The sequence below is a fragment of the Pongo pygmaeus genome, chromosome 16 (assembly GCF_028885625.2).
Source record: "Pongo pygmaeus isolate AG05252 chromosome 16, NHGRI_mPonPyg2-v2.0_pri, whole genome shotgun sequence".
Taxonomy (NCBI): domain Eukaryota; kingdom Metazoa; phylum Chordata; class Mammalia; order Primates; family Hominidae; genus Pongo; species Pongo pygmaeus.
Window position 1 is genome coordinate 26,537,295 of NC_072389.2, and position 15,847 is coordinate 26,553,141.

Genomic DNA, 15,847 nt, shown 5'->3' on the forward strand with positions numbered 1-15,847 from the left:
GGAAACAGACTCATGAGCTAGCCATATAAATGTAATCTATAGGCCAGGCACGGGGGCTCACGCCTGTAATCCCAGCACTTTGGGAGGCTGAGGTGGGTGGATCACGAGGTCAGGAGATGGAGACCATCCCGGTTAACACGGTGAAACCCCGTCTCTACTAAAAATACAAAAAATTAGCCGGGTGTGGTGGCAGGCACCTGTAGTCCCAGCTACTTGGGAGGCTGAGGCAGGAGCATGGCGTGAACCCGGGGGACGGAGCTTGCAGTGAGCCAAGATTGTGCCACTGCACTCTGGCCTGGGCAAAAGAGTGAGACTCCAACTCAAAATAAATAAATAAATAAATGTAATCTATAAAATAATGGTTTTCATCCAGTATCCTTTAAAAAAATATTTTAAGCACTAACTCTGAGATTCTGATTCCCCAGGCAGGGCCCCAATTTGTACATTTTTAGCACACTCTAGAGGATTCTATGGTGGGACCAGAACAGGAACCCAAATTTTCCAGCTCTTGGCAGGAGCCTCCCCATACCCTGCATGATCCCTAGACCATGGTCCCAGCTGGGTGGGGCTCCCACAACCCCCGGGGCTGCAGCCGCTCACCTGTGGCAGCAGGAGCTTGGCCCTCTCCAGCTTCCTTTTTAGCTCCTTTACGTTGAGCTGGATCTCAGACTTTTCAGATTCTACAAGTCGAAGTTTTTCTTGTAGTTCGGCATTTTTCTCCTTCAGCTCCTCATCGGTTATGCTATGGCCAGAGGCAGTAGAGAAAGGAATGAACGAAGAACAGAAAGGACCGCTTTGGTGATCAACCCTCTACTTTCAGCCCACAACCACAGAACCGTGGCACTGGAAGGGACCCCAGGAATTAAAGGTCACAGGTGGCAGGCCAGAGAGAAGACATGAGTTGCCTGAGGCTACCCCATGAGTCAGTGACACAGCTGGAACTAGAGCTTCCCTGTGCACACATGAAAACCTGTAGGAGCCTCTCCCCATGCTCACCTGTACCCCCCACCTCCCAGCACACCACCCACGCTAAGGGCCCCCAGACCTCCCATTCCACCTTCCCCCATCCTACGTGTTCCTGTACAGTTCCAGACTCAGGGTGTCCCTCTCCTTTGTTAACTCCTCGATGTACTGCAAATAGAGAAAGGTTAAGTCAAGACAGAGCAGGCAGAGGAGTAGCTGGACGACCAGGAACAACAGCTACTGTGACTACTCCACAGTAACACTCCCTCACTCTCAATCACACCTGACATGTTCTCAAGGCATTTCCAAGCCCATGGTCTCATTTGTTTTTCATTTGTTTGTTTGTTTGTTTGTTTTGGCAGAGTTTCATTCTTGCTACCCTGACTGGAGTGCAATGGCATAATCTCGGCTCACCACAACCTCCCCCTCCTGGGTCCAAGTGATTCTCCTGCCTCAGCTTCCCGAGTAGCTGGGATTACAGGCGTGTGCCACCACACCCGGCTAATTTTGTATTTTTAGTAGAGATGGAGTTTCTTCATGTTGGTCAGTCTAGTCTTGAACTCCTGACCTCAGGTGACCCACCCACCTCGGCCTCCCAAAGTGCTGGCATTACAGGCATGAGCGAGAGCACCCAGCCCTCATTTGTTTTTCAAAGAACTCAGTGAAGGTGGAAGGGACAGGGAAAGAGACTGAATTTAGGGCTGGCTAACAGGGGCCCAGAGAGATCAGATAATATTGTTATTGTTATTATTCTTATTACTACCACTGTTGGAACCTTTATTGAGTGCTTCACCAGGCACTATGCTAATAATCCTATTTAATCCTCATAACCTCCATAGGAGATGGTTACCATTATTATCTCTATTGTGTAGATGAAAAACATGTGGTATTAAAGGTTAAGTGCTGCCTAAGATCACCTACAGCTGGGATTTCAACACCCAGGTATATCTGATTCTCTAAGCCCATTCTTTCGCTGGAGGTAGGGGCACAGTTAAGAAGGAGGAAATTAATCCTTTGTTGAATTTTTGAAAGGGTGATACGTTCGCATAGTCCAAAACTCAGAAAGTCCAGAAGGGAAATATCTCCCCCCCACACTGTGCCTCTATCCTGAGTTTTTTTTATGAATCCTTACAACATGTTTTATGTATATTACCATAATATGTACACACACACACATATATACCTGCTCCCTCTCTCCACACAAATAATAACATACTCAAGATACTCTTCTGTACCTTTATGGTAAAAGTACCCTAACCGCCACTTAGGACTTGGCCAAGGCCACAGCCAAGGATGGGCAGGGCGGGCACTTGGCCTCTGAGTTCTATGTCCAGTGCTCACTCCCCACAATGCTCCCCAGCTCATCTGCAGCAGCCCACTCAGCCCCAGTCTGCCTCTAACAACCACACACAAAAGCAGCAAGAAATGGCAATGCTGCCTTCTGGGCAGGACACCTCCATCCTACAGAAGGGAACTTTAGGCTCACTCCTCCATCTGCGAAGCTGGGCTCCCAGTGTATGGGGCAGTGGTTGGACTCACCTTATCCGCCTTCTCCTTCTGTGTAGTGACGGCAGAGAGAGCCTGCTCTAACTCTCCTGCAAACTTCCATGAATCATGCAGGCGGCCGATCAGATCCCTGGCCTCTCCTGGAATGAGAGACATTCAGATGTGGCCCAAAGGACTCCCCCTAAAGGCCTGTCAAAGTGCCAGGTTCAAGGATGATGGGGTGCCAGATTCCCACCTTCCAACTGTTTGACAGCTTGCTGGCTGTAATAGAGTGCCGTCTGAAGCTCGGTTTTCTGACATGTAAGGATTCGTATGGTATGAACCTGGGCCTTTGGGAGAAAAGACAAGCAAATGCTGAAAGAGAAGCAAAGAAACATTCCCCAGAGGACAGGAGGGAACTTCACACCCTCCACTCACCTCTAGCTCCCTCCTTAGAGCTTCCTGATGTTGGTGGTTTGCCTTCTTTTCCTATAGAAAGAGGAAGACAGAGCTCTTGCTAGGAGGAGGCAGAGATGGCACAGCAAGAGACATGCCCCAAGAATGGCAACACTGCCCCAGGACAGGCCCACCCATGGGACCAGTTCATCAGGGACCCTGTGGGGATGGGGTGGAATAAGGGGGGTGAGCCTTCTTCCCCAGGCTAGGAGTGGGGGAGATGAGACTGGGGCCTCTACATCTGAGTGCCCCCAAACCCAGCGGTCATGTCATGAGCAAACAAAGAAATCGCGTTACTTCTTCCAGCTGAGCTCGGTTCTGTTGTTTCTGTGGGGAGAGTCAAAGGAAGGTGACTGAGGGTGGCCTCCTTGACTCTATTCCCCAGGCCAGGAAGCAGTAGGCAGGGGTCAGGAATGGATTTAAAAGGCACAGTTCTCAGACCCAATGGGAACACAAACTGGTAAACTCTCCTCAACTCCCAAAGAAGAAGGATTTGGGTCTTTGTTGGTTTTTGCCCACAGCCACGGAACTCAAAGTCTGAAACTAGATTCTCTTGAAAAGACAGTAACAGAAACCTTCAGAGATGGAGTGTGAGAAAAGCCCACCCTTCTGCCAGCTTGTGATTTAGAAAGGTGGATTCATTCAGCAAACATTGAGCACATACGGGCCAGGGACCGTTCCTCACAGTGGGGATAGAGGTTAGAAAAGGCAGACAGGAGTCCTTGGCCCTGAGATTTCCATTCTAGTGGGCCTTTAACTGTCAGGCTCTCAGAGCTAACAGAAACCTCTGATACTCTCTAACTCTACCTCAGGAAATGCAAGCCCAAGAAGGAGAGTTTACAGCAGGCCCTGGACTAGGGATTAACATAAAAACACAATGACAAATCTCATTTAAACTTCACAAATACAAGTAAAACAATACCACTCCTGTTTTACAGATGTGAAAAGAGAGGCCCAAAGAGCTCAAGCAATTTGCCCTAAATCATATCCCTAGCAGATGGAGAGGTAGGATTCAAATCCAGAATTCTTAACCAGTACCTGGCAGTTCTTCCACAATCTTAACAATTACCCTCCACCACCCCTTGGGCCCGCTGTCCCCAGGAGCCTGGCCAGCCAAGACTCACATTCTCAGGTGAGTGGCAACCATCAGAAGTGGTTGTCTCAGAGTTAGTGCCATTATTTATTTTCTTCTTTTTGGTGTCGCTTGCTCCTGCACCAACACTAGGGTTGGTCTGGGCATGATGGTCTCTCAACTGTGGAAAGGAAGAGCAGTGATACTCATGAGAACTACAAGCTCCTACAGTCACATCCTGCTTTACAGTTTATACTAAATACTCTTATAGACCATCTGATTTAATGCCACCAACTGTAGGAAATGTTGTCACAATCACTTAGTGACTGAGAGAGATTGATACCATGGCTGAAAAAAAAGGCAGTAATGGAACTTAAACTCAGTTTTCTGACTCTGAGCTCTGGGATTTTGCCACAAATCAGCAGCTGCCAGGGACCAAAACCAGAGGCAGAGGTAGAAAAGCAAATATTAAGTAGGCAGGAACTGTACACCCTCACACGTCTGTTAGTGTTAAGAAGTACACCAGTACCTCTCAAACCTTTACATCAATGTATCCTCATGGCAGAAGGCAGCCTTTCTGTTAAATCCGGGAATTTAGCAGAAAGAGGACAACCCAAGCCTCATTTCAGAGAGAAGTTTTGTATACTCTTATAAATCTATGTGACTTTCATCCCTAAGTACATTAATGTTTCATCTCTCAATAGAATCAAGGGAAACTGATGCTTCAGAAAGATGCCCCATATTTATCCTGTGGCACTCAAAGTACCCCAGGTTGAGATGAGATGAGGAAGACTCAAGCTGTCAAGTCCAGTTTCCCAAGATCTGTTCCACAGAAGATAAGCAGATCTCACTCCAGAAACCAGTGACTGAGGGGCACTCTGGTCCCAGAACAATGGAGAATTCAAATCTGAGGTGCAGAACTCAGAAAAAATGTTAAAGTCTCTCTGGAGAGTAGAAGCCTGGGAGAAAATCCAACCCAACCCGTTCTCCCATTGCCACCCAGAGACACTGTCAACATGTGGAGCTCATGGGGGAGGTGTAGGCTTTTCACACTGTCAACGTCTGTGGTAAGGAAGTCAGGCAGCCTGAAACCTCTCTCTTCTAGGTCCCATGGTCCCCATTCCCCTTCCAGCTGGAAACCTGTGCTGCAACCAGAGGAAACAGAAGTGGGCAAGAACACTTAGGGGACTGGGTCCTAAGACCAAAGGCCGGTCTCGTGGTAGTAATGACAGTTTGTAGAGGGACTGTGACATCACTACATTCCACTCCTCGGTGCAGTGGCGGGGGTGGGGGGGACACATGAGTGCAATGCCCAAGTTGCCGCTTTGAGACTGGGGAGGGGGGTCACAAAATTGGGACCCAGATCCTTGGAGATGTGACCCCAAAGAGCCCCGGGAGGTCAGGCTTGGGGCGGCAGGAGGTGAGGGCCAAGTAAGGAACAAGGAGCCCCAGGAGTCACGTCCCCAAAGTCACCCTGTGGCAACTGGTGAGGGCAGGTTCTGGGGCACCCAGGTCCTTGGAGATGTGAGCCCAAAGAGCCCAGGGAGGTCGGGTTTGGGGTAGCAGGAGGTAAGGGCAGAGTATGGAGTTGGAAGCCCCGGGAGTCACCTGCTCAAAGTCACCCTGGGGTGCCAGGCAGGGCAGGGGCAGGACTCATGTGGGGGTTGGGCTGACTGACAAGATTTTGGTGTGGGGATCCCAGAGGTACTGGGGGGGGCCCAGCCCGGTGTGCCTCGGGAGTGGCACAGACTGGCAGCAGTTCGGCTGTCAGAGGGAGCCTCAACTTGGGTTGGGGTGCTGGTGCGTTTACCTTTTCCTTGGCCTCGGCCAATTTGTTCTGTCGGGTTTCTTTGTACATCGTGGGTTGGGTAGGGAGGTGCGGGTGGGTACGGGGGTGGGGATGGGTAGGGAGGTCGGGGTGGGTAGGGAGGTGGGGGTGTGTAGGGAGGTGGGGGTAGGTAGGGAGGTGGGGGTGGGTAGGGGGGCTGGGATGGGTAGGGAGGTCGGGGTGGGTAGGGAGGTGGGGGTGTGTAGGGAGGTGGGGGTGGGTAGGGAGGTGGGGCTGTGTAGGGAGGTGGGGGTGTGTAGGGAGGTGGGGGTGTGTAGGGAGGTGGGGGTGGGTAGGGAGGTGGGGGTGGGTAGGGAGGTGGGGGTGTGTAGGGAGGTGGGGGTGGGTAGGGGGGCTGGGATGGGTAGGGAGGTCGGGGTGGGTAGGGAGGTGGGGGTGTGTAGGGAGGTGGGGGTGGGTAGGGAGGTGGGGCTGTGTAGGGAGGTGGGGGTGTGTAGGGAGGTGGGGGTGTGTAGGGAGGTGGGGGTGGGTAGGGAGGTGGGGGTGGGTAGGGAGGTGGGGCTGTGTAGGGAGGTGGGGATGGGTAGGGAGGTGGGGGTGGGTAGGGAGGTGGGGATGGGTAGGGAGGTGGGGATGGGTAGGGAGGTGGGGATGGGTAGGGAGGTGGGGATTGTCAGGGAGGTGGGGTTGGGGCCACATCAGCATGATCCAGGTGAGGACAACTATACACCTCCAGTCACCTCTACGTCGCTGTGTGACTGAGCCAGAGGAGGCGTAACCAGGGCTGCACTAGAATGCAGAATAGGGGCGTGGCCTTAATGCTTGAAGCCCATTGGCCAATGAGAAAGATGAAAGGAAAAGGAGTTGTGGCCAGACAGCAGCGTGTCATGAAGGACCTGTGTGGTCACAAGGAAAGCTGCCCATGCAACTGCTGTCCCCGCCCACTCCAGGAGAGGGGCGGGGCTGGCTTTCACTTGAAAAACTTTAAAACTTTATTACCTCAATTGAGGTACAAATCCTATTAAAATGGAAATTTTATAGTGTGCTTGATGATTGATAAAGCAGACTTTAGTATCCAACATTCCAATAAGATAAAGTAATCACAATGTTTTCTTTTTTAGAAAAACTTTCTCTTATTCTCCTACATTAGTGTTAAGTTTAAAAAAAAAAAAAAACAAGAAACATGTCTAATATCTTTAAAAACACAAAGCTTTTGAGCCCGGCGTGATGGCTCATGCCTGTAATCCCAGCACTTTGGGAGGCTGGGGTGGGTGGATCACCCGAATTCAGGAGTTCAAGACCAGACTGGCCAACATGATGAAACCCTGTCTCTACTAAAAATACAAAAGTAGCTGGGCATGGTGGCAGGTGCCTGTAATCCCAGCTACTTGGGAGGCTGAGGCAGGAGAATCCCTTGAACCTGTGAGGCAGAGGTTGCAGTGAGACAAAATCATGCCACTGCACTTCAGCCTGGGTTACAGAATGAGACTCTGTCTCTAAATATATACGTACACACACACACACACACACACACACACACACACACACAAAGCTTTCTGTTTAATAAGCACTCAAAGTTCTTTACAGGGTTAAAGCAAATACAGGACCCTTCTAATGTAAGGCTAAATGGTAAGTGATGGGGGAGAGAAAAAGGACATAAATAACTCCCACTCTCATGAGGTTAATCACTAAATCCTATTTTTCTAGAATCACCTGGCCTCTAAGCCCTGAAAATGAAACTGAATTTCTCACTAGATACTTGGCTATGACTTGCAATCATGAAAACCAAGAATTGTGTTATGTCACTGTGTATTACTTGTTACCTGGGATCAAGGGTTGACTTTTTCATGATTTGCTCCATTACCTGTGTGCTTCTTATCTCAGACCAAACTAAGCTTTTTTATAGACTTCTACAATTTACAGTTAGTATGTAAGAGTGGCTCTCAAACATATAGTCTCTGGACCAGGAGCACCTGGGAACTTCTTATAAATGTAAATTCTCAGGCCCCACCCTAGACCTGATGAATCAGAAACTCTGGAGTAGGGCCCAGCAATCCGTGCTGCAATAAGCTGTCCAGGTGTTCAGGAACCTCTGCCATACAGCAGGTAGAAAAATGTGTTTCCTTCTATAGGTCCAAAGCCAGGGATACTATATGTTCTGTCTCGATATGAAAAAATGACATGCAATTAAAAGACATAAATCTCCTTCCTACTTCCACCCTCCAGCCAGTGTGTTTTATTTTTATGAGTTCAATAAGAAAACGTGTGGCAATCAGAGATTTCATCTAAAAAATATATTTACAGGTATCAGTTCTCATCCAGCCTGATCTCATCCAATATCATTTCTATTCTCTTACATCTAAAGTTTTAGAAAAGGATCTTCACAATATAAGACTCCGGCGCACTAGGAATTCTATGATAAAAGGCAATGTAGATCTGAATGTCCAAACTTACTAGAGAAGAAAAGTGGAGTCACTGGCTATATTTTCAAATTGCATTCAACAGGAAATTAAAGTTTTGAATTTTTTTCACCTTCATCCTTCCAAGTTAATAGAATTAAACCAGAATACTCCATTCTTCCACAGCCTGTAGCCAGGCATACTTTTACTGTGTTACTTCTTGCTTGTCAATGGATATAAAGCAAAGTCCTGGTAGGCACATTTTGTATACTTGCAAAGGTGCAAAACTAAACAGTTCCCTCTATTCAACATTAAAACAAAAGTCCTGTAAACCTCAGATGGTGAGTGTAATACTTCAGCACTAGCACGAAAGCCTCAAATATAAAAAGATAGCAAGAATCTCGCTAGCAAACACAAGTAAGCTCTTGGCCGGGAGCAGTAGTTCACGCCTCTACTCCCAGCATATTGGCAAGCCAAGGTGGGGTAAGTCAGGAGTTCCAGACCAGCCTGGGCAGCATAGTGAATTCATATCTCTACAAAGGAAATTTAAAAATTAGCTGGGCTTGGTGGCACACACCTGTAGTCCTAGAGCTACTTGGGCGGCTGAGGTGGGAAAATCACTTGAGCCCAGAAGTTTGAGGCTGCAGTAGCTATGATCATGCTACTGCACTCCAGTTAGGGTGACAGAGCAAGATCTAGTTATTACATTCTGTCCTGCTCCTGTTTCCACTAAAATCACTAAGTTAAAATGTGTTCATTCAGCAGGATAAAAATTAAGTGAAATTTGACTTTGGTGCTTTGCTAGCAAAAAATAAATAAATAAAGTGAAATGACAAATTACTTACTGGGAGAAGGTCTTTGTAACCTCAATGACAGATTAAAGGTTTGTATCCTTAGCCTATAAAGAAATCTTTAAAATTACTCAGAAAAAAAAATGAATGATTTCCAGCAGAAAATGGACAATGGAGAAACCGGCACCTCCCACAAGAATAAAGATGGCCAATAAGCAAATGAAAAAGATTCAAAAGCGCTAGAAATCAAAGAAAGGTAATGAAAACAATGAGATTTTCTGCTTAAAGACCAGTGAAGATGACAAATGGAAGGGGGAACCTGGAGCTCTGTCCCTGTTGGTGGGAGTATAAACCCAACCAATTTTCCTATAGGATGATTTCAACATTTCTTTTAAAAATCCTAAAACTGTTTTATACTATTTTCCTCTAGAAATTCTACTTCTATGAATTCAGTGTAAAAATCCTCACTCGAGTCCATTAAAATATATATAGAAGGAAATTCACCTCTGGGGTGGCAATCATTCACTTACCATACACCCAGCGATTAAAAGTGATGATGCCAGGATATATTTCTCCCATAGAAACATGCTTAAAATATAGTAAGTGACAAAAGACCATGTACTATGATTCTACTTTTTAAAATGTTTGTAGCATAAAAAGTGTGAAAAGCAACAAACCGGAATGTTTTGAGTGGCAAAATTAAAGATTTTTCTTTATATTTTGTCATCCAAATTATTACAAAAACAATGTGATTTCCTTTATAATCATGGAGAAGTGTTATTTTCATTTATTTATATTTACATTTCTTTTCTTTTTCTTCTTTTTTCTCCTGTATGTATCCCATGTAGGCTACAGAGCTTAAATCCCTGCCTCTTGAGAGAAATCAGCCCATTTTCAGGACATGCAGTACACAAAGCTGCCCCATCTTCCCTTTATTTTTATTTTTATCTTATTTATTTATTTTGAGATGGAGTCTCACTCTGTTGCCCAGGTTGGAGTGCAGTGGCACATCTCAGCTCACTGCAACCTCCATATCCCGAGTTCAAGCAATTCCCCTGCCTCAGCCTCCTGAGTACCTGGGACTATAGGCATGCACCACCATGCCCAGCTAATTTTTCTATTTTTAGTAGAGAGGGAGTTTTCCCATCTTGGACAGGCTGGTCTTGAACTCCTGACCTCAAGTGATCCATCTGCCTTGGCATCTCAAAGTGCTGGGATTACAGGCATGAGCCACTGTGTCTGGCCTGTCATATTATTTCTAAACTTTTGAGTGACATTTCAATTAAGTTAAATTTAATTCTTACTGACCTGATCTGTTATCCTCTGTTTAATGATATCTTCCAGTTGAAAGGTGTTTCCTCTGTAATCACAGGTGCAAAAGGAAATACAACATGTATTCATTAGGTGGATATCCACTAAACCACGGGTTCACGCATTGTATTCCTTAGACCCTCAGCATCAGCAACATGTGGGAACTTGTTAGACATGCAAATTCCTGGGCCAGCCTCACACCTCCTGAATCAGAGAGTGGGGAAGGACAGCTATCTGTGCTTTAATAAGCCTTGAGATGCTCCCTGAAGTTTGAAAACTACAGAACTAGAATACATATGGTAGTAAGTGCTCATACTTTATCCAAGGTACTAGGGACTCTTCCCCTCTTTTCCATTCTCTTTTCTGTAGAAATAAAATGAGAGCTCCTTTGGATTTAATGGGTATAAGAAAGAAGGCAATGAGATGACCAGGGTTTCAAGTTAGAGTTCAAAATTTAATCGGTGGACAGTGACAGGATGCAAGCCTTCTAAACAGATTACTGCCAGAAAGCTGATTATAATCCATACATTAGATATCATTAGTGTATTGATGTTAAAATTTTTGGGTGGATTAATGGCATTGTGATTATATAGGAGAATGTCCTGGTTCTTAGATGATATCTGCAAAAGTACTTAACAGTGAAATGCTCTGATACTGCCAACTTACTTTGAAATCATTCAGGGGGAAGAAGGGCACATATACAATCTTCCATACGTGGAAGAGAGAAAACAAATATGACAAAACGTTAACTAGTGAATCCAGTTGAATAGCATACATATGTTCACTGCATGATTTTATCAACTTTTCTGTGTTTGCAAGTTTTTAAAATAAAAAGTTGAGGGAAAGAAACATCACCCCAAATCTTTCTATGAAATGGGACCATAGAAAAAGCATAGAAGTGAACACTGCAGAAGAGTGCACCACACCCATCCGGACAGCATGGTCAAAGCGCAGCTCTCCTCCAGGAGGCTCTTCTCTGGTCTCTTCTGTGTTGTCACTTCCCCCACACGCAGCCAAGGCTTTTTTCTAACAACTCTTTTTCTAAAGATGTAATTTTTGTCATTCATCTAAGAAAGAGAAAAAAGAATTAGTATTCATTTAGAAAACAAAATTACACTTACATTTGTGAAAAAGCAAAAAATACTTTGAAAAATGGGGAAGCAAGAAACGTACTGTTCTACAATTCTGTTCTGTTCTTACCGTCTTTTTATTCTTCCAATGACTTCCTATTCCTGCTGCCTATGGTGGGGTGAGCTGCAAATGATTTCTTTTCCTCATTGGTTTAAAATGTCATGTTTATAATATACTACACTCCCCCAGAAGCATTTGGGTTTATTTCTGGGTTCTCTTCTATTCAAGTGATTTATCTCTTCACAAGCCACTATCAATTCTGATTATTAGAGCATCCTAAAGTTAAGTAATTGTTGTTTTTGTTTTTGTTTTAGTTTTTGAGATACAGTCTCTCACTCTGTCGCCCAGGCTGGAGTGCAGTGGCGTGATCTCGGCTCACTGCAAGCTCCACCTCCTGGGTTCATGCCATTCTCCTGCCTCAGCCTCCTGAGTAGCTGGGACTACTGGCACCCGCTACCACGCCTGGCTAATTTTTAGTATTTTTAGTAGAGATGGGGTTTCACCGTGTTAGCCAGGATGGTCTCGATCTCCTGACCTTGTGATCTGCCTGCCTCAGCCTCCCAAAGGGCTGGGATTACAGGCATGAGCCATCATGTCCGCCTAAGTAATTCTTTGATTAGAATATTAGTATTTGATGGAGGTTGACCCTTTTGACTCTAAACTCAAATTCTTATTATCTCTAACTTCTAAAAGACAACAATTATGACTTCAGTGTATAAATACCAGCTTTTTCAGCTATCTTACAGAATGCTCTTATTTTCCTAATGTCAATTCAGTTTATCCATTCAGTTTTCTCTCCAAACACTAGTGTTTTCATTTTAGTATCCCTAATCTTTTTTTTTTTTTTTTTTTTTTGAGACAGAGTCTCACTCTGTTGCCCAGGTTGGAGTACAGCTGCACAATCTCAGCTCATTGCAACATCTGCCTCCCAGGCTCAAGCAGTCTCTCACCTCAGACTCCCAAGTAGCTGGGACCACAGGCACATGTAACACACCCAGATAATTTTGTATTTTTTTTACAGAGATGAGGTCTCACTATGTTGCCCAGGCTGGTCTCAAACTCCTGAGCTCAAGTGCTGGGAGCTCCTGAGCTCCCAAAGTGCTGGGATTACAGGTGAGAACCACTGCTCCCAGCAGTTTTCCTAATCTCTTATCTTTATCTTTTGTAGCTGCACTGGCTTATTTGGTTATTAACTGTTAATGTTAATTAACAGCGGTAACAGTAATACTGGACATTTTGTCTTATTCCTGATCTTAAAGGGATGTTTTTAGAATTTCACCCATCATGCATGATGGCAGCTTTTGGATAGATGTATTTATAATCCACTAGGAGTAAAAAAAAATTAGAAATAAATATTGAATTTTATCAAAGGTCTTTCTAACATATATGGATGGAACCGTGTATTCTCTCCTTAACATCTTGCCAGCAGGAATCATACCAGATCTTCTAATAGTGATTCAAGAGAATAAGGCTCATGTGGTTGTGTGGCATAATTTTCCCACTGTGCTACGTTTGCATCACTAGTCATGAATGAGAGAGTGTGTGGGTTTTAATGCTCTGTTTGTCAGGTACCTTTGTCAGGTTTGGGTTTTCATGCTCTAACAGTTTCAAAAGAAAAAAGTTTGAAAGTTCTACTTTATTCTTTATATGTGGAAATTGCAATAAATTACTTGTGATTTACTGAAAACTTTGCTTGAAGCTCTGATATAATTTCATAGCGAAACCAAACCTTTCTTTCTTTTTTGTGGGGGAGGGTGGGAGGAGCAGGATGGGAGGACACTATCTCATTGATACTTTATGTTTCTTTTTCTCCTTTAGAATTTATCTTCCAGGGACAATCTGACAATGATGAATTTAACTTAGATTCACAGATTTTAAAAATAATCTTTTGATATTCTTGGTATCATTTATTTGCTTATTCTCCAGCTCTGTTGCCCAGGCTGGAGTGCCATAGTCCAGTCATAGCTCAGTGTGGCCTTGAACTCCTGGACTCAAGTGATCATCCCCTATCAGCCTCTCGAGTGGCAGAGACTATAGGCTCACGCTACCACACTCAGCTAATTTTTTACACTTTTAGTGGAGATGGGGTTTCACCATGTTGTCCAGGCTGGTCTCGAACTCCTGGGCTCAAGCAATCCTCCCTCCTCAGCCTCCCAAAGTGCTGGAATTACAAGTGTGAGCTACTGTGCCTGGCGCGATTCTCATTTTTATTATAATAAAATTTTAAGATTGGATAAATAATATAGCCCAATTATTGGAGCCGGACTACATCTACTAAAATTAAATGAAATTTCACTTGTCTGAAATCATGACATACTTTGGAAGATATCTTTTTCATGGTATTAATTAAAATTATGACTATTTGGAACTCATCAAAATCTGTGGAGCACCTTAAAGACGTAGGCGGCATCCTCCGGAGCAGTCAAAACAGTTACAAGAAGAGGTTCTCAGGACAGCTTTGTCAGGAGAGATATGCTATGCATATAAAGACATAAGGGAGACAGAAAAGAAACAATCATTTTACACACAGGCCCCAAGTTGAAAGCTATAGGCTGGGTAATGCGGGCACTGATTTTTGCAGATCACATGCTTTCCATATGGCAACTCTATATACTGTGCTTTTGCATTAGAGAGTAGCAGCAAGATTTTCAGTTTTCTGTTTCTTTGTTTGTTTGAAGACAGGATCTTGCTCCACCACCCAGGCTGGAGAGAGTGATGTGATCATAGCTCACTGCAGCACTGAACTCCTGGGCTGAAGTGATCCTCCTGCCTCAGCTACCTGAGTAGCTGGACTACAGGCATACACCACCGTGTCCCACTAATTTTTGTATTTTTTGTAGAGACAAGTTCTCACTATGTTGCCCAGGCTGGTCTTGAACTCCTGAGCTCAAGCGATCCTCCTGCTTCAGACTACCAAAATGCTAGGATTACAGGTGTAAGCCACCACACCTGGCCAACATATTTGTTTTCAAAGGATGGTTACTAGTTACCACAAGAAAAATAGGGAAGGCTGGGGCACAGTGGCTCACACCTGTATCCTCAGCACTTTGGGAGGCCAAGGCAGGAGGATCACCTGAGGTCAGGAGTTCAAGACCAGCCTGGCCAACACGGTGAAACCCCTTGTCTTCTAAAAATATAAAAATTAGCCAGGCTTGGTGGCATGCACCTCTAATCTCAGCTACTCAAGAGGCTGAAGGAGAATCACTTGAAATCAGGAGGCGGAGGCTGCAGTGAGCCAAGATCATGCCATTGCACTCCAGCCTGGGTGATAGAGCAAGACTCCATCTCAAAAAAAAAAAAAAAAAGAAAAATAGAGAAGATTTGTTAGTAGTCTGTGAGTTCCACAATCATGTCAAGCATATTAAAAATTCCTCAAATTCCTAACTACCTTTTCCTGTCTTTTTTGAAAAGAGGATTTATCTTCATCAGAATTTTTCTTTACATTTAAAACACCTGCATCTTCAGTTGCCTCATCATCCGGTGAAGCAAAGGTCACTCTTTTCCAGCTTTCTTTACCTTGTTTACTGTCTTCACTTTCTTCCAGGTCATCATCTCCATCCCTGCACTACCAAAACTCTTACAAAAAAAAATATACTGCTTTCCATTAGAAAAACAAAAGGAAACATATTTTCCCTTAATAAAGTTCTTCTTTTATATGCCTAATGCCACCAAATGCTCAGAACTTCCAAAATCATTCAGGTATGGAGGAAGAGAAGGTATCATTTAAGTGACATGCTATGTAAGAAACAGAACAAAAAGTGTCCAATATATAGAAAATAAATTATTCATCAATCTATAATACAAACCTCCTATCTCACAAAAATAACAGGATATTTTGGGCACAAAACCAAATCAAAGTTCCTGGTAAGAAAGGTTTGATTGCTACTGCCAGTAATATTTTTCTTCATTAAATGATCTCTAATGTCCCTTTAAATCCAGACTTTCCTCTGGCTATCTTGAGAATATCTGATAGGAGAGAATCTAACTTCTTAAAACAAACATATGTGAAAACCACAAGTACCAATACATGATTGGGCAATTCCAGCTAACAATGTAAAGGATGGTTCTAAATACATTTCAGAAATGCTTAGTTCTTCTGCTGCTTCTTCAGCAATTTCATCATCTTGTTTGAACCAGATCATCATCGTGATCACTTGCTATGTCTTCATCACTTTCAACTGGATCAAAAAAATCTTTGTACTTCATATTTCTGGAACTTTTATCTGACAAAAATAAAAAGTTTTTAAAACTATTAACTAGGAATAGAAAAATACATCATTAACACATGCATATATATTTGTGTGTATACTGTATGTCTACATTACTTTCTAACTTAATAACACTACAAACCAAAAATAGTTATTAGGTGAAATTGGCAACTAAAAACATTACCATAAAACTGTTATAAGAACAACTGGAACACAAACTGAATGGAAGTACAGATTCATTT

At 44.1% G+C, this 15,847-nt stretch overlaps 1 protein-coding gene across 11 annotated transcripts in view; it reads right to left on the reverse strand.

Annotated features, from left to right (window-relative positions):
- LOC129014668 (golgin subfamily A member 6-like protein 1) overlaps window positions 1-15,847 on the reverse strand; it is a 96,295-nt gene that overhangs the window by 2,379 nt on the left and 78,069 nt on the right. For 2 of the 11 annotated variants that reach the window (XM_063653191.1, XM_063653190.1), the window contains exons 2-10: window positions 13,788-13,872; window positions 10,264-11,333; window positions 4,029-4,157; window positions 3,202-3,231; window positions 2,887-2,937; window positions 2,705-2,798; window positions 2,503-2,609; window positions 1,073-1,131; window positions 601-742 (exon numbers count right to left, since the gene is read on the reverse strand). In XM_063653191.1, coding sequence (XP_063509261.1) covers window positions 601-742; window positions 1,073-1,131; window positions 2,503-2,609; window positions 2,705-2,798; window positions 2,887-2,937; window positions 3,202-3,231; window positions 4,029-4,157; window positions 10,264-10,356 — 705 coding nt within the window. In that variant the 5' untranslated portion in view covers window positions 10,357-11,333; window positions 13,788-13,872. Of the gene's footprint in view, window positions 1-600; window positions 743-1,072; window positions 1,132-2,502; window positions 2,610-2,704; window positions 2,799-2,886; window positions 2,938-3,201; window positions 3,232-4,028; window positions 4,158-5,786; window positions 6,543-10,263; window positions 11,334-13,787; window positions 14,496-14,785; window positions 15,670-15,847 lie in introns of those variants that run through there. The other 9 variants (XM_054452272.2, XM_054452271.2, XM_063653188.1 and 6 more) reach the window with 8 other exon arrangements.